The following is a 26,546-nucleotide window of genomic DNA, read 5'->3' on the forward strand; positions in this document are numbered from 1 at the left end:
AAATGTCTCCAAACCTCAAATGGTCCTAACGTAACCTGCTTCACTATGAAAACATTTTTAACTTAGTAAATTTTTGCAGACTGCCAATTCCTGAACTGGCCCGCCTTTTTAATTTGGTTCTTTGGCCATTGTGTTTTACTGCTTTGCTCTGTTATCTTACTTCTCCTGTGATTATTATTTTGTAAAGAAAATAACTGTAAGCTGATCTTTTAGTGACATTTATAAGCACCAGGTTATTTTTTATTTATAGACACAGCAAACTTTTTTATGTGGCTAATGATTACAAAACTGATGCCATCAAGTAACAAAGCTGTGTATGAAACTTGAAGGTGCACTGTAAAAGCTATATAAACTCATGGTGGGTAAAAATTTTCAAAGTTATTTTCGATTTCAGTTGAAAATGAAAATTTCAGTTGTGTCAATTGCTCCTTAAAAATACTTATTAACTTTAATAAGGTTTTCTTAAACATTAAAATATCATACCAGATTCAAACCATCAGTGTCTGCTAGGAGTTTAATGTATGCACCTCCACAATCAATACCATCTTGAAAATTTACTTCATATCTAAATGAAGGGAAAAAGAATCATACTGCTGATAAATAAAAATTACTAACTGTTCTTCAAAATCTAATGTATTACTCTCAATTCATTTAGACACAAACATTTTACATTACCAGAAAGCTCATACAAAGCATATCCACAACCTATAGGGAACAAGCAGAAATGACTTTTCTGTGCACATCCTTAAAATATTAAAAACAGAATGATTATAATCAACTATACAAAAGCCAACCAATTTGTTGAAATAATTTTTTCATCAAAACTGTTGAATTAAGAATAAAATACTTTGACTAAAACTTTTAACAGGAAACTTCCAATTAAAATAAGGTACGTACTATATATAGTCTTTATAAACTAAAAACAAAGACTATGGGGGTCATGGCTACAGCACAAATTTCTAAGAAATTGCTAATGATCCTAGATATCCAGTCTGCTACTAATTTGTCTTTTAGTTCAGCTACACTGAAACCATGTTAAATAAGTTGTACATTTAATTAAATACCACCAGCAAAGAGATTTCATAATCACAGTCAATAACCTGGAATATTCCAGATCTTAACAGCCAGGAGATAGGGGAAACACAGTGTAACAGCTAAAAGAGTGAAGTGACATGGCAGTCTCTTCATAGATTTACAACACTCTAATTCTCAGCAAAAGTTCTGTTGTTGTTTTGTCTTATTTAGGCAATGACAGTCTTACTGAACACTATTTAGAAGAGATTTTTAGTAAATTGATGAATTACATGTAGCAAACTGGTTATCAAACTGAAAAACAGTGAAAACCAAAAAAGTTATGATTTGGTTTAATGAATTAAAGCAAAAAGAGATGAAAACTAGAGGAGCAACAGGACACAGTGATAATTTTTAATGAAGGACTATAGTTTAAAATGTTTCTGAAGAAAGTTTAGAGACAAAGTAAAAAAAAAAAAGCATACAAAAGTTTGACAGTTTGAACCCAATTAGTATATGTATTTTGTATAGAAAAGAAATAGAGAAAATACAGTAAACTTTTAAGTGATCATCTCTGAGTTGCTGGAGATTATGGTGATTTCTCCTCCCTACTTTCTACTCTGCTTTATTTCTCAAGATATCTGCAACAGTGGTTACAAGCAAGTACTTCTGAGTCAGGAAGACCTGAGATCTTGGCTAAAGGCACGTTACTGAAGCTCTAGTCTCTATTTGCTCATCTGTAACATGGGAATATTGCCCATACCTACACCTCAAAGGACTGTTATGATGATTAGAAGTTGTCATGCACAGTAATGGGCCAATAAATGCTCAAAAATGTTAGCTTCTGTTATGATCAGAAGAAAAGTTTTGTTTTGTTCTTTTTCATTTTTTAAATAGTTTGTTTCCTCAAAGCCTTATCAATACTTTTAAGCAGTAGCTGATAAACCTTTTTTTCATGAAACATGTCTTTGAAGAGTACAAAGTAAAAGAAATGGTGCATAATGTGAACTAAAGGTAAATATTTGCTACTCTAAGTAAAATAAAATAAAAAGAGATATAGTTTTAGCACAGGTGATCCAAGGAAAAAGGGCTCTGTGAAAAGAACTAGAGAGAACAATTGTGTAAATTGTCTCTATAAATGTTAAGACAGCTCTGCTGTCTTAGTATGCCTAGACTCGATCACTATGTCTATTTCATACGCTGCAAACTTCCAGATTTTTCAAATCATTAACTTGTGCCTAGTATAAATAGTTCACAATGGATTTGAGGATCAGTGAAATGTATGTCATAGAGCTTCATTGCTGCTAATCTTAGATCATAGGAAAAATGAGGACAAATGCAGAATATATGTTAACCCTATTTTCTTTAGAGTAGCATTTTCTAAACTGTCCCATGAAATAGTAATTATTGCTAAGGGGGTAAAAAACTTCTGTGGTCAATTATGTTTGCGAAACACAATATTCAAGTTAAAAACAGGTTTTCATACAGAGAACTTCTCAAAGTCTTTAATGGGCAAATATGCTTCCTTATCTTTAAGGTTCAGATATTCTTAGTTTCTGAAACTTATATGACCACATAATGCATATTAATATGTACACAATTTGGAAAAAGCAGCTTTAGAGTAAAGTTATGTCATAAATCTATAGTATTTATAGTAGTTAATATAAAATTTTTTATTTATCTCATCTCATCAAAATTAAGAATAACAAATATTCACTATCCTTCTTTGAACTGTTTTCAAGCATATCAAACACTGCTATTCCATTCTTCTTGATTCTCCTTTTCTTTTTTCAGAATAATAATTTCACAGCTGCTTTAATACTTTTTTTAGACTTACTATCTTTGCTTCTAATCTTGCAAGCTGTCTTTCACTTGCTTGCCTAGCAGTGATTTATACTTCCTGAAAATACCAAATTTGATTCATTTTACTCTGGAGAAGTTAAACTTTATATTATTTTCCGTTACCCTTTCAGTTAAGCCACAAAGGATTAAAATAGAGAATGATATTATATTCACCTAACTTCAACAGAATAAGAAGATTACTTTCAAATTTTCAAGAAAAAAGAAACTCCAAACTCTGAATAATGACATATATCAAGCTCAAATATTAATCCCAATAAGTACTTATAACAATATTTTTCATTTGTTTAAATGGTTGTATACTCTTTGACATTATTTGATATTTTAAATTTATTGAAATAACAGTGCAACTAAGCCAAAGCATCACAGCTGAAAAATTAGCCCAATTATACCAAATGCCATATTGTTTTAAATTTCTAAAATACAAAATGGCATTTTAGTTACACCACATAGGAATATATTTAACATGTTAACAAAAAACTGAAGTGGTTCTGGAGTGTTAAGTTTACAGTTAATGGTATTTCCTTACACTGTAATTAACTTCGGACAGCCCAATCTTCTAAGGTAGAAAGTAACATTTCTACATTTCCTTTTCTTTGTTTTTAATATGAATTTCATTGGTTTTGTAATTATATTTGTACACACCTATTTTGGTTTTACACCAGTATAGGTGAAACAGCTTGAGGAATTTACACTGGATTTTACGACAGTTACACATGCAAACAACATGACAATAAAACTAGTTTATGTCATATTGCAGGGGAGGGAAGGGGTGACTGTCTGTGACATCATGTGCCCTTTAAAAGGGCACTTCCTCTTTAAAAGGAATTTGCTGCCTTTGGATCTTATCACTGGTTTACCAGCAATATTTATGGTTCCATTCTGAATATACTGAGGTTAATATATCTTAATAGCAAGTCATTTTAAGTAAAGAGTTAAAATAAAAATGGTGATTTTAGTATGCACTATATAGTTTATGGTGGTGGAATGTTGCATATTACAGCATATATTATATAATTTTTCAACTAACCTGCTTTTCTCTCGAAATCTCAGGGTGTCTGTGTGTATACATGCATTGTGTATTTAAGCAAATGAAATGGAAAAGGAAAATCTGGTTTTTTATGCCCATTTTATACCCATTATACCTATATTCAGAAGCCAAACTATATAAAACTAATATAAATGTCAGAAAAAGTATTAAAAACATAATAAAACTTACTGTACTATCAGAGGTTTATCAGCAAAGATGAAAGGTTTTGCTAATACAGCAGATATTGCATGATGCTTTGCTCTAGATTTCAACACCAGTCCTCGGTCACCAGGTACTCGATATTCTTTCAATTCTTCTATTTCCCATCTTCCTAAAATACAAAACAAAGCAAGTTAAACTAAAACCAAAAACACTGACTTAAGAATTATTTATCAGAAGTGGTGACCAATAAGATTCTTCCATGAAGGCTACTTTGGAAAAAATAAAATCACATTTTAAATCAGAAAATAATATCTGCACCTGAATGTATGTATGTTCTCTTTTTCTCTTAAAACTGTGGAAACTAATAAATAACAGACCCTACAGTATTTAATTAAAGCACCTCTAAAGCTGGCTTAGTTTGGATTTCTCTGAAAGACTGTAATCAATGAAATCGCAAAATGTGGTTTGTCTCATACGGTCTATCAACATTGTATTTTTAAAATGAGGTATTTTTAAATTACACAGGAGACAAAGTACATCCTTAACAGAAAATGAGTTTGCCTCAGTCAATTTTTTTGAAATCTATGGTATCATCAGCTACTTTTCTTACTTTGCAGAAGTTATTGTAGAGATTTAAATTTTAATTTGACAATTGTTATGCCCAAAGAACACAAACTAAAGTTCACACTTCCTAAGCTAAGCCAATCAGTTCTCAGAACTTTTGGCCAAGGAAGTCATACATACTAGATAAGCACTAGGCTGTAGCACAGCAAAGCTGAGTTAGGTCCTCTCTGGGCTGGAATTTCCCATGTTTAAGATCAGGAAGCTCCTGCAATTAGATCACAGGCAGCATATAATGCAAAGCTAGACGGGTTAGCTGCAGCCCCAAAGCTGTGGATTGGACTTTCCTCCTTTACTCTTTTTAAAACAGAAAATAACTAATTTATATTAATTTGTATAAAATGTTCTAGCTTTGAAAATTAGAGGTATCGCCTATTCCAAGAAAACTCAATTTAGCGAAAACTGGCTATTTTCCGGTATTGTGCCAACTTGAAATATTAATGGGCACTTTTGAATTACTAATGTACTTTATACACGTTTTTTTCTTTCTAAAAAAAAAACAGTGCAAGAACCTGACAGTCTCATGAACCAGAGAAGGGTATATTTTGGTCTATCATTGTGCACACAGTATTGGGTTCTTAAGAATTCATTTTTTAAAGTTTTCAAGTTTATTTCCCTTTTTGTCCCCTAATTTGGCTATAGTGTACTTTTCTAAAAAAAGTGAATTCTTTTGGTTTTTCTTCTCTCACACTGATGAGCAACTGTATTATCACTGCCAACCTGTGGCTTGACCAAATCACAAAGGTCTTCTTTTAAGATGTAACAACTTTATCTTTAGGGGTTTTAGGATACTGATAGTAAAGGCCTTTTTAAACTATGTTGCCTTCTTTTGTAATTACATGCATACATTTATCCGCTATGAAAAGGTACTATCTAAAAGTACTACTTTAATTTTAGAAAACCTGTGACAAGGTGATTATTCTTCAAGGACAAGAGGTTTTTCCCAACTTCAAATCAACAATAACTTTTCATTAACCAATCATTTACTCAAATTCTATACAGTGCCAGGTAATATGAACGCTGATGTAACTATAATTTCAAAAAGAATTCACAAAATTTTATAAGATATCCTGAAAGTTGGTCACTTAAAGAATTGGTGATTTTTTAAACAGCTGTACTTTTATTAATAACTTAATCTGAAAAATTTAAATAAGTCTCCTCCAAATGCAAACCCTGTTACCCAGCACATAATGTTTCACACAGATTTGCTTACTCCTGAAAATACAGGAATTAGTTTTACTCAAGTGGCACTTGACAGAAGCTGTGATTAACGACTAGAAATGCTAAATATTCCTGCAAAGAAACTGATATTGGTCTCAACTAACCACTATATAAACAACATTGCTAATATTTATATACAAAATGCCATTTTCAGGACCTGGAACTTTAAGAGATTCTGTATTTTTCAAAGTTGCTTTCAAGAAATTGAAAAAAGTCAACCAAACATACCAAATCTAATATGCTAAAAAATTATTTTCGTGGATAATTTTGTTTAATAAGACTACAGACCAAACTTAGGTGTTAAGAAGCTTGTTTTCTGCTTGCTTGAGTTCTAATTTTAAGCTGGGGGGGAAAAACTCATTTAAACACTAAGTCATTTTTGTCCAGCAAGAAATAGAGACAAACTTACTCCTAAAATAGACCATATCCTAATTTTAGGAAAACTCCATCAAAAGATACTTCTAAAACACAAACATAAAGCAAATATCTACCCAATGCTGTTCTAAAAAAACTGTAAAGTAAGCTAAACATAGATGTTTTAAGTCAAGCATTCTGTTCGATGGCAGGTATTTCTGTGGGTATTATTTTAGGTAGTGTTCTATCTCTGCAGACTTGCTGCTTCTTTGAGGGGAATTATTCTTTTCTCTAAATGGATTTAGAATGAATGCAGTATTGCTTGCTATGGGCATATGGTAGAGTTCTTTTTGGAGTACATAAGCATACACACTGAGATCGAGAACACTACAAAGGAAGACATGTAGGCATGATCTTTATCTCACACTAAAACAGACACTATGAAACGGAAGTAGACAGCTGCCATCCTATACATGCTGTTAGTTGTTCTGTTGTTATTCTCATGTAATGCCTGTTGGAGTCTCAGTGTGAGGTCACATCCTTATGGGTCTGAGGTCCTCTGAGAGAGAAGAAATTCCCACTATCTGTCACCTCGACTGAGGCTGATCCTGCTTTAGGATGTAACAACTGAGGAGGCTGGTTTTAGACTAAGAGGAGGAAGAAATTCTTCCGTCACACTCCAGGAGAGTCCTGTTGGGGAAGAAAAGTTGACCCTTGCATACAGGACTTTTCCTTCACAGTGAAGCGTGAAGATAACCTATCAGAGACACAGTGATAATGGCTGTGGGCTAGGAGCCACATGTCCCACAGCTCTCATAAATGTCCTCTAGGAGGACCCTGCCGAAAGTTATAACTTGATCTAGGCGGCCCATGCTTGAGAGAAAACAGTAGAGAACAGCAGTAGCCTGGGAAATCCTGCAAGAGACTAACTGCAGTGGAGTGAATATTTAACTGTTCAGAGTTAGAAAACTGGATGGTGGCTTAAGTATGGATTACCTGGACTTCCAGAAATATTGGAAAGGAGACAAAAGACTCTATTTGTCTTTTGACAAGATTCTGTTGTGAAGCAGGATGGGGCCTCAGGTATATTTAATAAATATATAATCTCAAAAGCTAGTGAACTCTGGGTCATACTGCTTATGTTGAATATTTAAATAAATATTTTACCATCATATATAGAAATCTCCGCATCTGTATCATCTTTTTTTGCTTTTGATAAGACCCACCTATAAATAAAGTTGAAAGAAATGTATATCATTAAAAATAAAACTATTTATAGATACAATGCATATCAGAAATACAACAGAAGATTACCCAATAGTCGCTTTTCCTTCTAAGATAAATGAATACTTAGAGGCTAAATAAGGATGTCTACACATAATCCTGTAAAGCTAGAGTTAAATTAAATTTAGAATCTGTAATTTACTAGCTGTGTGATCATAGCTAAGGTACACTAAGCCTCAGTTTCCTCACTGGTAAAAGGCAGATAAAGATAGTTCTTACCCACCTACTTAGGACAGTGTTTGGCATATAATGATCAATAAATAATAACTTTTATTGTTTTTTTACTATTTTTTAGGATAAAACATTAACTTGAATTTGTCATCTGAAATTATGTTATTAATATCTGTCCTAAGGAAAGAAGAAATGTAAGTTTTCACTTTACATTCATGATTCATTTGTATATTTTCTTTGTATAAATGATAACAATTCAAATTAAACACTTCTATCAATAATAAAAATGTGTTAAGGTATTGGTTTACACCGTGAAATAAAGTATGTTAACCCTTTTTTAAGGTACTGTGGTAGAGGCAATTTTCATAGGCTAACAACCAATAACTTCAAAAAAGCTAATCAAATCAAGGAAAATTCTCCTGAATGAATACTCACCCAGCCAACCTTCCACTATCAAAAGTTTCCGTAAAATATACTTCTCCTATAGGTTGAGGTGTCTTATATTTAATCTAGAAAATAGATTTTAAAAATCTAAAGTTATTCACCTTCACAAATATTTTAATTAAATAATCTCACTAATTAAGAACCTAGTATGGAATTCACATATAGGTAATATAGATAGATGGTAGGTGACATGGTCTCTGGTCTCAAAACTTTGTATTCTACTGGTAAGAAAATACAGAAGAATATAAGAGATACACGGTGGAAAAAAACTCTATGTGCAAACAGAATACACTGACTCCTAACACAGGAGGGATGGGAGGCAGTAATTAGCCAAGGCCTCATGATGCAGTGGATGTGGCTTTGAAAGGATTCTAACAGGTGACAATATATGAGGATAAAAAGTCATCAGAAACAAAAGATGTAAGATGAAAAACATATAAGATGAAAAACTTAGTAAGCACATAGGTTAGTTTAAAATTAACTCTTAAATTTCACTGTTATGTAACTAGAGGATGATGACAACATTCTGAGAAATTAGAAACCCAGAGGAAAAATAAGATTCAAAAGAGAAAGGACTGCAAAGCAATTATCTCAAAGCATTGTTTCAAGTGCCATGTAAGTGTTAGCCGCTATGATGATAATGATGATGGGGGGGGCGTGATTTGATGGCTCTTTTAATCCTCATAATATTTCTATGCGGGAAGTACTTTATTGTTCCCATTTTACGTATGATGAAACTGGGAGACAGGCAAAATAATTTGCCCACTGTCATACAGTTAGACACTTGCAGGACTTAAAAGATATGAGCCTAGGTTCTAAAGGTTATACACTTAACCACTACACTATACCGAATGCACCAATAAAATAATTTAAATTTATTGACAAATTGTCAAAAGATTTTTTTTTTTTTTTTTTTTTTGCGGTATGCGGGCCTCTCACAGTTGTGGCGTCTCCCGTTGTGGAGCACAGGCTCCAGACGCGCAGGCTCAGTGGCCACGGCTCACAGGCCCAGCCGGTCTGCGGCATGTGGGATCTTCCCGGACCGGGGCACGAACCCGTGTCCCCTGCATCGGCAGGTGGACTCTCAACCACTGTGCCACCAGGGAAGCCCTCAAAAGATAATTTGAACTGATGATGAATAAATAAAATTTTGCTTACAGTAATACATAAATCTTGGTCCTTTCTTAATCAGCCTTTATGATTTTACCTGTATGTTTAATTATGAAATTTCTTCTCTCAGCCTTAAGAGAAAAGGATACAGAAGTACTTCTACTATTTTCACTGTCCCTACCCTTCCCTAATAGTACATTTCCTGTCTAAGGGAGGAAAATCAGTAATTAAACAAAATCCCACACACTTACTAACAGGTCAATATTCTGCTACCCAAATTGCCAATCTCCCATGAAGTTTTCTGAATTAGAACTTACAACTTTACTGTTCTCTATATTTTTATGGATTGGCAAAAATGGGCAATGGTGTTACAAGAGGCTTCCTTCTGTTAGACGACCCTTTAAATCACCAGCAATTTATTTTGCGCTTTATTTATACTTCACTTGTACTTTACCATATCTAGATTGCTCATGCTATAAAATTAGAAGCATCAAAAATTGTTCCCCCCATTTCTTATCATCTTCTCAAATTATCATCAAATATAGTTAAGAGTCATAGGTATCTGAAATTTCTTTGAAGTATTAACCTCCAAAACCCTCACAGTAGCTGTATCTAAGTCAGCCATAAGCACTTTGATTACTACTTAGTTTCTGTGGATCACAGAACCAGGTTTTAAAAGAAATGTCCTTGTGGAGCTTAAAACTTAACAGAAGAAAGAATATTCACCTTAAGCAGCTAAACAACACTTGCACTTGCAAATTAAAAACTCTAAAAGGAAGTCTGTAACAACTATATATTATTCTCCTTGGCCCTTTAACAGTGGCTAGCACAATATAATTGATACTTCCTCACCAAAAATATTCTGAAAAAATTTTCTGATTGTCTCAATATTAGATATGAATATTCTCAATGTGAAAGCTCTTATGGATTGTCAAAGTGTACAAAAACCTCCAGACTCCTGTTTTCCAGACTCCTATCAGTCACCACCTCAAGACACACATCTTAATGCTGAGACAGAAACACTGTGAGCCTTACTAAATGCCTACCTCATCACCACTCCCCTTTCTAATTCATCCTATTTAGCATTTTCTTCCCTCAGAGAAATAAAGAAACACTACTTTCTTTACTTCTAGGAAAAAATTATACTACCTTTTCTTTTATCTGAAAAGGGCTTGCAGTGTCAAAAATAAGACTAAAAACCTTTCCCTTAGCTAAAGTATTTAGTCCTCTTTAGCCAGTGATGAACTCCTAGTTTGATAGTAAAGACCTTCCCCATATTTATTTGGTAATAAAACTGTGCTAGGTGCCATGCACAAATTAAAAACACAGCAACAAATAGTTGGAAAAAGGCAATGTTTTTCCTATTTATATTGAAACTAAAGACTATTTGAATAGAAGTGAATCTCAAGAAATTAGTCACCCCTATGTTCATGTAAAAGAATATTTTATTACTTTTTTTAAAGACTTTTTTGATGTGGACCTAATTTTTAAGTCTTTATTGAATTTGTTACAATATTGCTGCTGTTTTATGTTTTGGTTTTTTGGCCACGAGGCATGTGGGATCTTAGCAGCTCTCCGCCAACCAGGGATGGAAACCGCACCCCCTGCATTGGAAGGCGAAGTCTTAACCACTGGACCGCCAGGGAACCCTAAAAGAATAAATTATAGCTTGTTTCTCAATAACCTTACCTCTGAGGAGAATTCATTTTCATTAGCATCAATCTCTTCTGAATTTTCATCAAAGTCTTCCATCTCAACATTATCATCCATAAATTCTGCATTAATTGAGATGAAAAGAAGACCCAAACATAGCCGACAGCCTTGGAAACGCATATTGATTATCTGTGAAATTGACAGTAATCAGTAAAAACAAAACAAAGTTGTGAAAAATATGTGTAGGTATATTTACAAAGAAATAATTCCTCCTTAATACCTCTTTTTTTCTCGGATGGCTTTTAAAACAAATCATTACCAAACTTACTTAAATTATGCTTTGAACAAGTGATAACACAAACTTCAAAATCTCACAGGAGTCTACAGCTAAAGCCCTGCTTCTAAAAGCAAAGAGCCAAAGGCACAAACCTAAAGATACAGATAACAGTGACCAATGAACTCATAATATGTGGACTCCTCTAAAAAAAAGAAAAAAGGATCGTGATTCCTAAATGTTCGCTCGAGTTACTTTTTTATTATAATGTTGTTTAAGTGTATATAACCATACAATTGGAAATTTTACAATCATAAAAACAAAATAAATTTATATGTAAACACCAAAAAAAGAAAAATAATTTTATCACAATTGAATGTGATAGTATTTTACTGAAATCAAATCACAGCTGGAAATTCAAACAAATATAGGATTTATTGCAACCAGGTTGAGCACTATGCATAAAGTTCTTTTGCATTTATCATCCCCATAATACTGTGATGAGTCAACTGTATAACCATTTCTCTATTCAAATACTGCAAAACCTCTGTTCCTTATAGCATTAATTGAGATGAGTAGAAGCCAAATATTATTTGGCTTCCTCTTGGCAGAAATACATAATTTATATAATTACAGCCCCCTCTATTCCCATTAGCATGTTAAAAATGAAAGTTTTATTTCTTGGTGCCAGTGGACTTTTAAACAAGTAAATATGAATACTGAAATAGTGTGGCAGTCTTGGTTATTAGGTGGTCAGTCATTCAGATGCTCCAGAGTATAGTTATATTACCATCAACATGAAAATTTTTTTTTAAAAAGTATATTCTTAGAACTCTTAGATTCTGCAGAACATATCTACAGACCTATATGGGTCTGCCTAAGAAACACTGAATTTATGAGGTAGCACTCTACACCCACCAGAATGGCTATAATCAAAGAGAGATAATAATAACAAGTTTTGGGAGGCTGCGGAGAAACTGGAATCCTCATACATTGCTGGCAGGAATACAAAATGAGCTTTGGAAAACAGTGTGGCAGTTTTTCAAAACGTTAAAAATAGAATTACCTTATGATTCAGCAATTCCACTCCTAAGTATCTACCCAAGAGAAATGAAAACAGATGTCCAAACAAAAACTTGGAACGTAAATGTTTAAAAAAAATTGTTAATAATAGCCAAAAAAGTGTGAACAACCCAAATGTTCATCAACTGATGAATGGATAAACAAAATGTGGAATATTCATACACTGGAATATTATGTAGCAATAAAATAGAATGGAGTACTAATGTGTTACAAGACAGATGAATCCCAAAAACATTTTGCTGAGTGAAAGAAGTCAGTCATAAAAAGACCACATATTGTATGACCCCATTTAAATAGGCAAATCCATAGAATCGGAAAATAGATAAGTGATTGGCCTAAGGAAAGGAAAGAAATGGGAAGAAAGGGTTAATGTGCACAGGGTTTCTTTTGAGGGTAATGAAAATATTCTAAAATGGGAATATGGTAATGGTTGCATAACTCTGTAAATATGTTAAAACCCACTGAACTACCCTCATTAAACAGGTCAACTTGTAGGCATGCAAATAATATATCAATTAAGCTGTTTTCAAAAAAGAAGCATCAGACTATAAAAAGCATTTTTCCATTTGGTTAGCTCAACTAACCCTTTTAAATGAGATCAAAACTCTACATGAATATATGGGCCAGTTAGCTTTAATTTCTTCTAAAGGCCACTGGGTACAACTTTAAAGTTTACTTTGAAAATGCAGGTTTAAAAAAATCAACACCATTCTACCATAATATGAACACTCTATATTAAAAGGTGTGTTAATACCACCATTTTTAAAAACAAAGACAACACAAAAAATGATGCATACTAATCATAATTAGAAGAGTTTAATCTCTCTTGAGTCATAAAAAAGAGGTTAACTGGGATAGAAAGTAAATATAAAGGGATCACTTTGACTTAATAACAGTAAGGTAGGGGTTTTTAAAATTTTCACTTATTGGCACAGATATGAGTATATTTACACATTGCTTATTAACTGTTAACGACCCTAAAAGCTTCATTGTTCTGAAAGTTTAAGAGCCTTCCATGACTTATATAACAAAGCAAAAGGTGTTTTTCTTGACTTGCTATCAATAACATTTCAGTAAAATAGAAATGCATAAAATAATAGCAGTAATAATGAACATTAATATCACTTTAGCCCCATATCTTCTCCTTCAAAATGAATGCACAGTTTAGTTTCTTAATAATTAAATTTGTTGAAAAAACATGTTCTAAGTGCTTTGTTTGAGCTCTGGTGGATTGGGCTGCCAGAGAAGAATTAAGGGGAAACCAAGCAGGCAGTGTCCTCTCTGGAACCCTCGTCTTACTTCAGCCAATTTTATTTGTTTTCTTTCTTTCTTTTTTTTTTTGCTTTATATAATTTTTTATTTTTAAAATTTTTATTTTATATTGGAGTACGGTTTATTAACAATTTTGTATTAGTTTCAGGTGTACAGCAAATTTATTCAGTTATACATATACATGTATCTATTCTTTTTAAACTTCTTTTCCCATTTAGGTTATTACAGAGTATTGAGCAGAGTTTCCTGTGTTATACAGTAGGTTCTTGTTGGTTACCTATTTCAAATACAGCAGTGTATATTATTTGTTTTCTACATTAGGTTCTTCCTTTCTTTCAGAAACAGTTGCCAAAGCTTCAGAAAAAAGTTTAGAAAACCCTTTATCTGGAAAGTTTGTTTCTTCTCTAAAGTTCTATGACTATAATCATTCATTTGCATAAAGGAACTAGCTACTTTAATCTTTGCAACCTAGGACATCACGAGGATAGCCATCATTACTCCCAATCTACAAACTGAAAGCAGAAGGATTCAAAAACCTGATCAAATTCTCATGACTGGAAATGTGAGACAAGATGAGAATCCAAAACTTTACATCAATATATCATTCTACTTCTTATTTTAATATTACCCCACTGATTATATGTTTACTGATAAAGCAATGGAAAGAAATTGCAAAAATCGTAACATAACACATTTCAAACCTCCTGGAAATTTCCAAAATTTAGATGATTATTAGTATTAAGCTATGAAGATATTCACCCAGAAATGGTCATATCAACCTTACTATACAAGTGGAATATTTAAAAATAAACTGTAAGTGGTCATTAACCATTCTGCAGACAATGCAGTTCTACAGGATAATAGTCTCCATTAAGAAAATGATATAGTCCAAGGTTGTTTTTGCTATTTATTCCTTTCTTAAAAAATCAGAAATACAGACCTAACAGTTTCTGCTTAATTCTGCAGTATTCTATCATTATTCAGTGATGCACCAACTGACAATTGAGAATTGCATCATGAAGTTTGCAGTATTACTTGGACGTCTACCATGCTATGGTGCCAACGTGTCATCAAGCTCCAAACAAAACTGTGAGGTTTGTCACACATCATTTCTTAAGAAGAGAGGTAAGATACTGCTAGGCCTGCACTGGAGCTTTGAGAGGCCTGACAATGGGGTAATTTATAAAACACTGAAGTAACTAACTTGTGTAGTTTAAAATTTTTTAATTGTGGTAGAATACACATAAAAGTTATCATTTAAACCAATTTTAACTGTTCAGTTCAGCAGTGTTAAGAACATTCACATTGCTATACATCTTATCTCCACACCTCTTTTACCATCTTACAACACTAGAATCCTATACCCCTTAAATAACAACTCCTCCGTATCCTCTTCACCCAAGCCCCAGGCAACCACCATTCTTTTGTTAGTTCTAACAATTTTTTTGGTGGAATTTTTAGGTTTTCTACATATAAGATAATGCTGTCTGTGAACAGAGATAATTTTACTTTTTCCTTTTCATTTTGGATGTCTTCTTCTTGCCTACCTGCTCTGCCTAAGGCTTCCAGTACTATGTTGAATAGAAGTGACAAAAGGAGGCATCCTTGTCTTGTTCCAGATCTTAGAGAAAAAGCTTTCAGTCTTTCACCATTGAGTATGGTGTTAGCTGTTGATTTTTCAAATATGGCCTTTATTACATTGAGGAAGTTTCTTTCTATTCATATTTTATTGAGTGTTTATCATAAAAGGGTGTTGGAACTCGTCAGATGCTGTTTATGCATCAGTTGAGATGATCATATGGTTTCTTTCCCCTCCGTTGACAATGTGATGCATTACACCAATTGGTTTTCATACGATGAACCATCTTTGCATTCCAGGAATAAATCTCACTTGGTCATGGTGTATAAATCTTTTTTTCTTATTTTTTTTTATTTTTTGGCCACACCACATGGCATGTAGGATCTTACTTCCCCGACCAGGGATCAAACTCACACCCCCTGCAGTAGGAGCGCAGAGTCTTAACGACTGGACTGTCAGGGAAGTCCCAATCTTTGAATGTGCTTTTGATTTTTGTTTGCTTATATTTTGGTAAGGATTTTTGCAACATTATTCATCAGGGATATTGGTTTGCAGTTTTCTTGTTGTTTCTTTGTCTGGTTTTGGTATCAGGGTAATACTGCCCTCATAGAATGAGTTTGGAAGGGTTCCCTTCTCTTCAGTGCTTTGGATGAGCTTGAGGAAAGTTGGTATTTTTCTTTCAGTGTTTGGTAGAACTCACCAGTTAAGCCATCTACTCCTGGGCTTTTATTTGTTGAGAAGTTTTTGATTACTGATTCAATTCCCTTACTGGTTAGAGGTCTGTTCAGATTTCCTACAACATCATGATTTAGTCTGAATAGGTTGTATCTTTCTAGGAATTTGTCCATTTCATCTAGGTTATCCATTTTGTTGGCGTATGATTGTTTATAGCATTCCCTTATAATATTTTTATATCTATAGGATCAGTTGTAATGTCCCCTCATTCGTTTCTGATTTTAATTATTTGAGTCGTCTTTTTTTTAATTCAATCTAGTTAAAGGTTTATCAATTTTGTTGATCTTTTCAAAGAACCAACTCTTGGTTTCACTGACATTTTCTGTTGTTTATCTATTCTCTATTTCATTTATCTCTTATCTAATCTTTATTATTTCCTTCCTTCTTCTAGCTTTGGGTTTTTCTAGTTCCTTAAGTTGTAAAGTTAGGTTGTTAATTTAAGATCTTTCTTTTTTACTGTAAATGTTTACAGCCATAAATTTCCCTCTTAGCACTGCTTTCAGTCTATACCATAAGTTTTGGTCTCTTGTGGGATTCTTTTTTTCATTTATCTCAAGATATTTTCTAATTTCCTTGTGATTTCTTTTTTGACCCATTTGGTTGTTTAAAAGTGTGTTTTTTAATTTCCACATATTTGTGGATTTTCCTGCTTTCCTTCTGCTACTGATTTCTAGTTTCATTACACTGTAACTGGAAAAGATACTTAGAATGATTTCAACTTTTAAAAATTTGTTAAGACTTGTTTTGTGGCCTAACATATGGTCTATCCTAGAGAATATTCCATGTGCACTTAAGAAAAATATGTATTTTCATCAATATTCATCAGGGACATTGGTCTGTAGTTTTCTTACAGTGTCTTTGTCTGACTTTGGTATCAGGGTAATGCTGCCCTCATAGACTGAGTGTGTAAGTGTTCCCTCCTCTTCAACTTGTTGGAAGAGTTTGAGGAAGACTGGCATTAATTTTTCTTTCCACTATTGTTAGGTGAAGTGTTCTGTGTATGTGTATTAAGTCCAATTGCTTTATAGTGTTGTTCAAGTCTTCTAATTCCTTATTGAGCTATATGGTTGTCCTAAGTTATACAGTTTTAGTGCAGCAAGAATTTGTTTATATGGTATAATACAGAACTTTTAGTGCTGACACCACCCCTTGCCGCCTTACAAATGTATAAAAGATAGCAAGCCCATGGTTCTAAGCGTCCTGTGTATTCCTCACTCCATACAGGTTGCTGAAATCACAAAATATCTGTGCCTTCATGAAGAAGAAAGGAGGCAGTGGAGAAGCACATCCATTTGCATATATCTTTGATCTCCTGTATGTTCTCTGCACTGCCTCTGGGCTGGTTCAATAACAAATTGAAATATAAGTAACTTTGGCCAAGTATGAGATACTTGGGAGAGATTGCTGGCTGATCACCAAGCTGTCTTCTCTTTTTTCAGGAGACATGACTATACTATATTTTTCTTGGAGTTAAGCATGACTCAGGTGAATGGAGTTAAATGAGACCCAGGAAAGCCAATGATGTAGTGCTAGTCTGAGTTTAAAGGCCTGGAAGCCAGGAGAGCCAATGCTATAAGCTCTAGTCTGAAAGCCAGCAGGCTCAAGACCCAAGAAGAGCCAATGTTTCAGTTCGAATCCAAGGGCAGGAAAAAAACTGAAGTCCCAGCTCAGCCGGTTAGGCAGGAAGAGTTCCCTCTTCCTCACTGGTGTATCAGCTTTATTGTTCTATTCAGGCCTCCAACTGTTTGGATGAAGGCCACCCACCTAGGGGAGGGCAATCTGCTTTACTCAGCCTACCATTCAAATGTTAATCTCATCCAAAAACACCCTCAAAGACACACCCAAGATAATGTTTGACCAAATATCTGGGCACCCTGTGGTTCCATCAGGTAGACAGATACAATCAACCATCACAGTCATCTACTCCTCAGGACACCAGCAACCAGAAACTATGTTAGGCATCTGGGATTTTAAAATTTTCTATATGAGCATTATCTTATCTAATATATACTGTTAACTAAAACTGAGTATTTTTTTTCTAAATCAGAAGGACTTAGAAACAATGAAAATATCTCAAGAAATACAGTAAAAAGTGGGGAAAGAACCATAACAGCAGAAATAATAGTTGAAAATACAACTTTCTGGTGATTTAGGCAAAGACCTACAAAGTGTTGCAAAGATTCTGGATCTGATCTTATAAAATTCAGAAACTACTGAAGGTCTGAGATTAGTGAAGTGATCGGAGCTGAAATCCAGGATATGGGGATAGTATTTGGTCATAGTAATTATAGAAAGAATGAACTAACTCTGCACTGGGTTTTAAAAACATAGCTACACACTAAAGTTAAAATGGACTAAATAGCATCATTTTCAAAATAATGGTTATATAAACATTATAATGATACATTTATTTATTTAGGATTTATACTACTTCTACATAGTTCCAAAAGAACTGCTTGAGGAAACTTGCAGCAGAAAACAGACAAAAATATAAGCCCACCGAGAGCCAGAATTCTTACTTCTGTATTCACAGTGCTAGCCAAAGAGTGCTCATACATGATAAACAGAGAAAGATATATATTCACAGAATGAATGAATGCATAAATGACAAGAAAAAAAGGTTATGGCTGGAGAGAAATAGATGTTACTAAGCAACAAACTAGAATGACTATTGTTGTAGCAGCACTGCAACGATAAATTTGGCAAAAGGCTTTCCAGGCAATTAGGGGAAGGCCAGAAATAAAATGAAGTTTTCACTGTCTATAAAAGTCTGCAAGATCCTTGGAGGAAAAAATCCTTTTTTAGAATTTAACTCCTAGAAAAATTTATGGACTGAATCCTTATATAATAGATGTCTTTAACTATGGTTTTATGACAGAGAAATGGGTATGTCAATGCTTCCAACAATGGCCCTCTAAAGTTTTTTAGAACATTGTTAAAACTTAACATAATTAAAGCTTTCCTATAGATAAGGAGATAATAATCTAGAAAGTTTGCAGTTTTATGTTCTAATTTAATATGGGGGAATTAAACATATTTTTCATTTTTACTCTACATCTATGAAGAAACATCTCATTGTGAGTTATTTCAGAATCTTGCTGTAGACATGCTGCATTTTAACAACTCAATTCATAATTTACTGGAAAAGACAGTAAACAAAAAATTAGATGAAAAAATTCTGTGTTACCACATCAGAAAAATAAAACTGGACAAATTTTCACCAAAATTAAAGGGTATTCTTGGAATTATCTGGCTATGTAGGCCATGTAGCACATAGAAAGTTCACTTCGAAGGATCACAAATAAGGTGGAGAGGTAGGTAATAGTGGTATCTTAAAGAGGCAGCCTTCTTCCAAAGAAGCTGCAAGACTCCATTCGAAATGCAGGTACTTTCTCACAGAAGAAACGAGCATCCTTCACAATAAGCTGCACCAGGGATTTATTAATTTTGTGGTGGCTGATGTTTCCAGAAATTCAAGAGAGGTTAGCCAGGAGATAAATAATAAAATTCATCATTCACAAATTCATTTGACAAATACCTATGGTTGTCAATTATGTGCCAGGCATGATGTTAGACACTGAATTTACAGTAATTAGTAAAACACACATGGCCCCTGATCGCAAAGAGCTTATAGTCTGGGATGGAAATCAGACATTAAACAAATAACCCAGGTATATCACGTAAACTGTAACAAGTGACAGACTAGTAAAGAAGTTGTAAGAGTTGGTAATTGGGGAACTGAAATTACAGGGTAGGGGAAGGGGCAGAGAAAGCCTCCTTGAGAAAGTTACATTCAAAGTGAGGTGCAAAGGATGCAAAGGACTGATTCCCCTAGGCCAAGGGCAAAGGAAGCTGCACTTGAGAAAGGAACTGAAAAGGGAGGAATGGAACAAGGAGAACAGGAAGTGCTGTTTCAAGTATTTACTGTGTTTCAGACATGTTAATTCCAATCCTTACAGCTACTCTGCGGTGAAGGTATTAGTACCCCATTATACATAAGGAAAGCAAGGCTCAGGGAGGTAAGTAACTTACTCAAGAATACAGAATGCTAATAAACAACAAAGGCAAGACTCAAAGTTAGGTCTATTCAAACTCTACATTCCTTTCATTAAGGCTCCAAGGTTAGAAGGTTTAACAATTTAACTCACTAAATGGCAGTGAGGTTCTAGGCCTATAAAATACAAGGTTAAATATTTTGTTAGTATGTTCCATCCTTTAGACATCCATTCCAGTTTCTGTGGGCTTTATATTTTAAAAGCCATATTCTGATGTGTATCCAAATTATATTTTATGCACATATATCTAGTTAGCTGGTTAAATGCGTTTAAAATCTTTCCAGCAAAAATTTTAAAGCAGCTTAAGGCTACATAAAAATATAAAAACTAACAACTTCATTGTATTACCTTATACTCCTATGAGACTTTAAAATTTTATAGTGTTCACAGAAATTTCAGAGTATTTAAGAAGATAACTTGCATTTCTTAGTTACAAAACTCAAGGATAAACAGTAAGGCTTACTATTGACTATAATTATCACATGCTACATAATGTAAATGTTTCTAGGTATCACCTTTCCTTAACAAAAGCATCTAGAAAGAATGTATCCATGAACTGTTAGTACTTTTAACTTCCTATGGTAGCCACAACAATGACCCCCCAAAGATGTCCACACCCTATTCATCCTGTGAGTGTGACCTCACATAGCAAAGGGGGCTTTTTAGATGGAATTAAGGTTGTTAATTAGCTGACCCTAAAATAGGGACAGTATTCTGTATTATGCAAGTGGGCCCAACATAATCACATGGGCCCTTAAAAGTGGAAGAGGAAGTCAGTGAAAGAGGGCAAAAGAGATTTGAAGAGTGAGAGGGACTCCGCCCACCATAGAGATCTTGAAGATGGAGGAAAGGGGGGCATGAGCCAAGGAATGTACGTGGTCTCTAGAAACTGAAAACAACTCTCAGCTGACAGTCAACAAGGAAACAGGAAACAGGAACCTCAGTCCTACAACCAAAAGCAAGTAAATTCTGCAACCAACCTGAATGAGCAAGGAAGCGGAATCTCTCCAGAGCTTCTAGTAAGGAATGATGCCTTGCCCACACCTTGATGTTAGCTCGGTGAGACCTGTGTCAGACTTCTGACCTATAGAACTGTGAGAAAATAAATTTGTGCTGCATTTAGCTGCTAAGTTTGGCATGGCAACAATGAAAAACTAATACTTTTATCATTCTTGTACTTGATTCTAGCTTCTTTGAAACAGTTCTACCAACCACGTCTCAGCTGGTAAATGCAATAGCATTTTTCAGTCCTATTGCCTACTGCTCTCTCTTGACCTTGCTACTGCCTCCTTGAAGCCCTCTCCTCCCGTGGCTTCTATGATACTATTCCTGATTCTTGAAGATCTCTTCATTTGCTCTGCCACCTTCACGGGCTCTTTCTCTAATCTCCTGTAAATGTTGCTGTTCGTTAGGGTTCTGTCCCCAGACTTTCTCCTTACATTTCATATACTCTTGACTTCTACCTATAAAAGCTAGCTAAAAACTCCCAAATGTTATCTCCACAGCACAGAGGCCACTCTTTTGTTTCAAATCACTATCCATCTTCAAGGATGTACCAAAGCCTCCATTAATTTGAGGCTGGTCTTTCCTCCCAAACCTGTTCTCTATCTCCTCAATTCCCTTCTCCCATTAACTTCACCTCCAGTCAACCAAATTAGCCAAGTTGCTTTGCCACTATCTTAAGACTATTCTTTCTCATTGATATCCTGTATCATTGGTAAGTAAGTGCATTTGGATATTTCTTGAATGTATCTTTCTACATCCATGCCACAGCCTTAATTTGGGAATCCATGGTTTCTAAAAAGGATCAGTAAACTTTGACTTTGCTTCTTCACTTCCAGCCTTCCCAATCAATCAATCTATCTGCCACCTTCTCTCCAGCATGAATTTTCTAAAAAAGAACAAGTCTTAATTTATTACCTATTTATAAAAATGTTCAATAGTTGTCTGTAGTTCTCAGTATAAATTCTGCCCTTTTAAGACTCATTTCTTACTCTTAACACTCACCTATTAACACATTCATGCTTTCTATATACTATTTCTTATAACTGAAATGCCTTTCTGCTATTCGGTTTTAATGGCTGACTGAGGACTCACCAACACCACTATGGCTCAAAAGTAGTGTTTGAAAAATCACTATTTAAAGTTTTAGTTGTCATGCAGCTTCAGGAGCTCAACTACAAAATAATATAATAGAAAGTACACTGAGCTTGGCACCATGGCACCAAGTGTACTGTTCTGTTATTAAAAAGGGAAGGGCTTCAAACTGTTCTAAACCTTTTTTTTCATTTGTCAAGTTTAAGGGTTAACCTGGATGATCTAAAGTTCCATTGTAGCTTTGTAGTTAAGAGCACTAAAACTTATTAGGTACTGAAAACAAGCAATAAGGTCAATTTATAGCACTGTTCAGCTTCTACGGATCCATTAACATGCATCATTCACACACAATAATTAACTTTATTAACTAGATAAAGGCTATCTTCAGAAGGATTTAGAGATAAGGTCTAAACGTGACTGGAAGATCAAACCAATTAGATATAAAGACAAAACTGAAAAGAAGTCAAACAACTACCAAAAGGAGGGCTACCAAGAGTGATTAAAAGACCTAGAGTGACGTAAAAATTTTAAAGCCAGCAAATTCAGAAGGCTAGATCAGGGTTTTGATGGCTTTTATGCATCAAAAAGCTTCAGTATAAAATAACTCTCTTCTAATTAGAGAGGTCTTCCCATGGCCACTCGATTTACTTTCCCCCTTCTGAGCTTTGTTGCCATTTGCTTTTTTTTTTTAATTCTACAGTGATTTTTTTTAACATTTTTATTGGAGTATAATTGCTTTACAATGGTGTTAGTTTCTGCTTTATAACAAAGTGAATCAGTTATACATATACATATATCCTCATATCTCTTCCCTCTTGCGTCTCCCTCCCAATCCCACCCCTCTAGGTGGTCACAAAGCACCGAGCTGATCTCCCTGTGCTATGCGGCTGCTTCCCACGAGCTATCTGTTTTACATTTGGTAGTGTATGTATGTCCATGCCACTTCGTCCCAGCTTATCCTTCCCCCGCCCTGTGTCCTCAGGTCCATTCTCTAGTAGGTCTGCATCTTTACTCCCATCTTGCCCCTAGGTTCTTCATGACCATTTTTTTTTTTTTTTTAGATTCCATTCTCTTTGTCTCTCAGGCAGATGCTATAAATAAAATCAGCTCAAGTATCTGATATCGTAAACAGGCTTTCGGCGATAATGAGTCTCGAGTCCTCAGGGCTTCGTGGGATTCAACACAACCCTCTAGGGCCCTCCCTATCCGCGCGCACCGGGCTCCAGGCATCGCCCCGAGGGAGCGGCCGCGAGTCACAGGACACACCTCTGTGAGGGTTAGGTCCCTTCGCCTTTACAGAGGCGGGGAGGGCGTAAGCTGAGCCTATTTTGGTTTGGTTCGCGTTTTTGTGAAAAGTAGCCGGCGGAGTGAGCGGCGCCGAGAGGCTACCGGGCCCCTTCTCCATCCCTCGGGAGCGCGCAGCGGGGATCGAGCGTGGAACGGGGCTGAAATGGCAACCGCTGGAATAACGGACTCGGCTCCCTGGGGCCCCTTAACCGACGAGGACAGGCCAGGCTGAGGGGGACACCTGGCCTTCCCCGAGCCAGCCCCCCCCTCCGGACACAGCAGTTCCGGAGGACCCAACGGACGCGGAGGTGGCCTCAACGCCCGCCGCCCGGGCCGGCCTTCCCACTCCCGAGGCCAGGAGAGCCCGCCCAAAAACCTCGCTGGCTGCATCCCCATCCCCGAACTCAACACCCACCCCCTCACTGGCCCCTACCGGTTCCTTCTGGCGGCTCGCCAAAGAAAGGGGTGCGGCCCAGGAACCCCCGCTCTGAGGGAAGAAGCCAGGACTCGGACTCCTCACCCCAGCCCGTGGGCAAAGGGACGCGGTAAAGTGGCTTACTGCCCACGCACCTGCCTTGCGGGCCCGTTTTCGGCAGTGGCAGCTCAGATGTCCGAGTCGCTGCCACTTGGTCCCCGCGTCTCCTTAGAGCAAACCCGCCGGCGGCCGCCCAGCAGCGACTGGTAACTGCGCATGCGCGTGCGGCCGTGGGCGGGGAAAAGCCGGCGGCCTGAGGCGAGTGCCGCGCGCACCTGCACCGAGGGGCTCAACGGCCGCAGAGGGGCGCCGCTGGGCGAGGCAGGCGCAGTCGGGCGCACCCTCCCGACCACTCGCCGCGCCGCCGCAGCCGGCCAATCGTTCCGTGGATCCGGCTCCGGAGCTGGCCTGGAATTCCTCCTTATCCTTATCGTTATCCATCCGAAGACTTTTCCCTCCCGCAGAGCGCCTGCCCTCTGCAGACTGTGAGGTTCTGCTTTCTAATGCACATAATTAGGTCCTGAATTTTGACTAAATCACATTTGAGCAGCGTCCAGTTAGTACCCCAGGCCTTTCATAGAGTTGTAGATGTTCTGATGAGACGCCATTGTGGTGGGCAGGGAGGCTTACAATTTCGTGACAGTGTATGATATAGATATGTTAAATGTTAACGTAATAAATGTACTATATGGTTTCTTTTAAATGCAGTCTCACCAAAACAACAAAATTTTGCTTAATGGAGAAATATTTTGCACTGTTTCCGTTTTTAAATTTAAATTTAAATTACTTAAAATATTCAGTTCCTCAGTTGCGCTAACTACATTTCAAGTGCTTGACAGCCACCTGGCTAAAGGCTACCATATTGGACAGCATGGGTCTACAGCACCAGCTATGATCTTATTAGAAACGCAGGGTCCCAGGACTCACCCCAGACCTACTGAGTCAGAATCTGTACTTTAATAAGATTCACAGGTGATTGGTGTGCATGTTAAAATTTGAGAAGCACCATCATAGACCCTTTTAATTGTTTTATCTTTCTCAGCATTGACTTTACTATAGTTCAAGTCTTTAGTGCCTCTAGATGCACTGTTATAATTGTCTCTTAAATAGTCCCTCACCTCCAATCTATGTTTAATCTTCTGGAAACACTGCTCAAAGACTTTAAATGATTCCCGGGATGCTCACCGAATAAAGTCTAAACGCTTGCCTTAATATAGGAGATCCGATACAATATGGCCACGACCTGACTTTTCCACCTTATTTCATTCACTAAACACCTCTGGTAATGATAAGCAAGCTGAGATAGTCATACTTTCTTACATTTAATACTTACCATGTGTCACTCACTGTGCTGTGTGATAGGTAAACAAACACAGATAAAGCCAGATTCCTGCTCTGAATAACTGACAATCAGGATGCAAGGTATAAGGGAAAGGAGCATATATTTAAACAACTAGGGGTTTCCCTGGTGGCGCAGTGGTTAAGAATCCGCCTGCCCTTGCAGGGGACATGGGTTCCAGCCCTGGTCTGGGAAGATCCCACATGCTGCCGAGCAACTAAGCCCATGCGCCACAGCTATTGAGCCTGTGCTCTAGAGCCCGCGTGCCACAACTACTGAGCCCACACGCCCAGAGCCCATGCTCCACAACAGGAGAAGCCACCGCAATGAGAAGCCTGCGCACCCCAACGAAGAGCAGCCCCCACTCGCCGCATCTAGAGAAAGCCCGTGTACAGCAACGAAGGCCCAACGCTGCCAAAAATAAATAAATAAATTTATGTTAAAAAATCAGTTAAAAAAAACAACTAATTATAAAATAATTGTTAAAATGGAATTATCCTTAAGTGCCACAGGCAAAGGGAGGCAGGAATGATTTTTTTTTGAATGATTAATTCTTAAGGAAGATTGAAGTGTCGGGAAGGGAAGTGGGAAAGGTTTCAGAGAAGAGGGAATATTTGAAAACTTGAAGAAGGTATAGAATTTTGCATACAGCAGAGGGCAGGGAAGGGTATTCCTGACTAAGAAAACTACAACATAAATGCATAAGTATAAACTAGTATGGCGTAGTGAGGGGAAAGCAAGTGATTCACTCAGGGGTAGAAAGAAGGGGAAAAAGCATTGCGTTTAAGTACTGGCCCACTTTAAACTTATTATTCACTTATTTTTATACCCAGTGTGGTTCCAAAGAAAGAATATTTGAAGCAGTTGGTAGGAGATGAAGCTAAAAAGGTAAGTACATTTCAGATTACACCCCTCCACGTATGCTTTGCAATAATCAAATTACACTACGTACCATGCCCTTTAAACTCCCTATGAGTGGTTCCTCTACTCCTTAGTTTTATGGTGAAATATTTCAACATTACAAAGACTATTGATGACCTAAAACAAATAGACTGTCAGTTATTTCTCCACAAAAAAAAAAAAAATGAGTTTATTTGGTATCAGCAGAGAACTGTAATTCGGAGCCCATAACCATGGCAAGTCACTGCAAGTCACTACACAGCAAAGGAAGGAGCTCTCTTTTACAGAGGGGAAAAGGAAGTTGGGAGGGCTAAACAAAGAGTCCATGACTTTTCATTGGCTGAGTCCTTGACATTAAAGAAGAGGAGTCTTTCTTTTTCTTGTTGGGCTCTGCCAGCATCTCAGGGCATGAGAGCTCCCCCTCTGGTCACTTCTGTTTGATTGAGGTTTCTGTTTATTAATTTTTTTTTTAAGTATGTAAAAGTTTGAAAAACAATAATAAAAACGAACATCCATGAACCCACTACTA

The 26,546-nt window shown here is 36.2% G+C and overlaps 1 protein-coding gene across 1 annotated transcript in view; it reads right to left on the bottom strand.

The window, feature by feature from the left end:
- The window catches only part of CLGN (calmegin), a 45,527-nt gene extending 21,565 nt beyond the window's left edge, over window positions 1-23,962 (bottom strand). Inside the window, exons 1-7 of the mRNA XM_060011632.1 lie at window positions 23,874-23,962; window positions 20,900-21,011; window positions 10,958-11,110; window positions 8,150-8,223; window positions 7,427-7,485; window positions 4,091-4,232; window positions 484-565 (exon numbers count right to left, since the gene is read on the bottom strand). Coding sequence (XP_059867615.1) covers window positions 484-565; window positions 4,091-4,232; window positions 7,427-7,485; window positions 8,150-8,223; window positions 10,958-11,101 — 501 coding nt within the window. The 5' untranslated portion in view covers window positions 11,102-11,110; window positions 20,900-21,011; window positions 23,874-23,962. The remainder of the gene's footprint in view (window positions 1-483; window positions 566-4,090; window positions 4,233-7,426; window positions 7,486-8,149; window positions 8,224-10,957; window positions 11,111-20,899; window positions 21,012-23,873) is intronic.
- Between the last annotated feature and the right edge of the window lie 2,584 nt (window positions 23,963-26,546).

Source organism: Delphinus delphis, chromosome 5, assembly GCF_949987515.2.
Source record: "Delphinus delphis chromosome 5, mDelDel1.2, whole genome shotgun sequence".
NCBI lineage: Eukaryota > Metazoa > Chordata > Mammalia > Artiodactyla > Delphinidae > Delphinus > Delphinus delphis.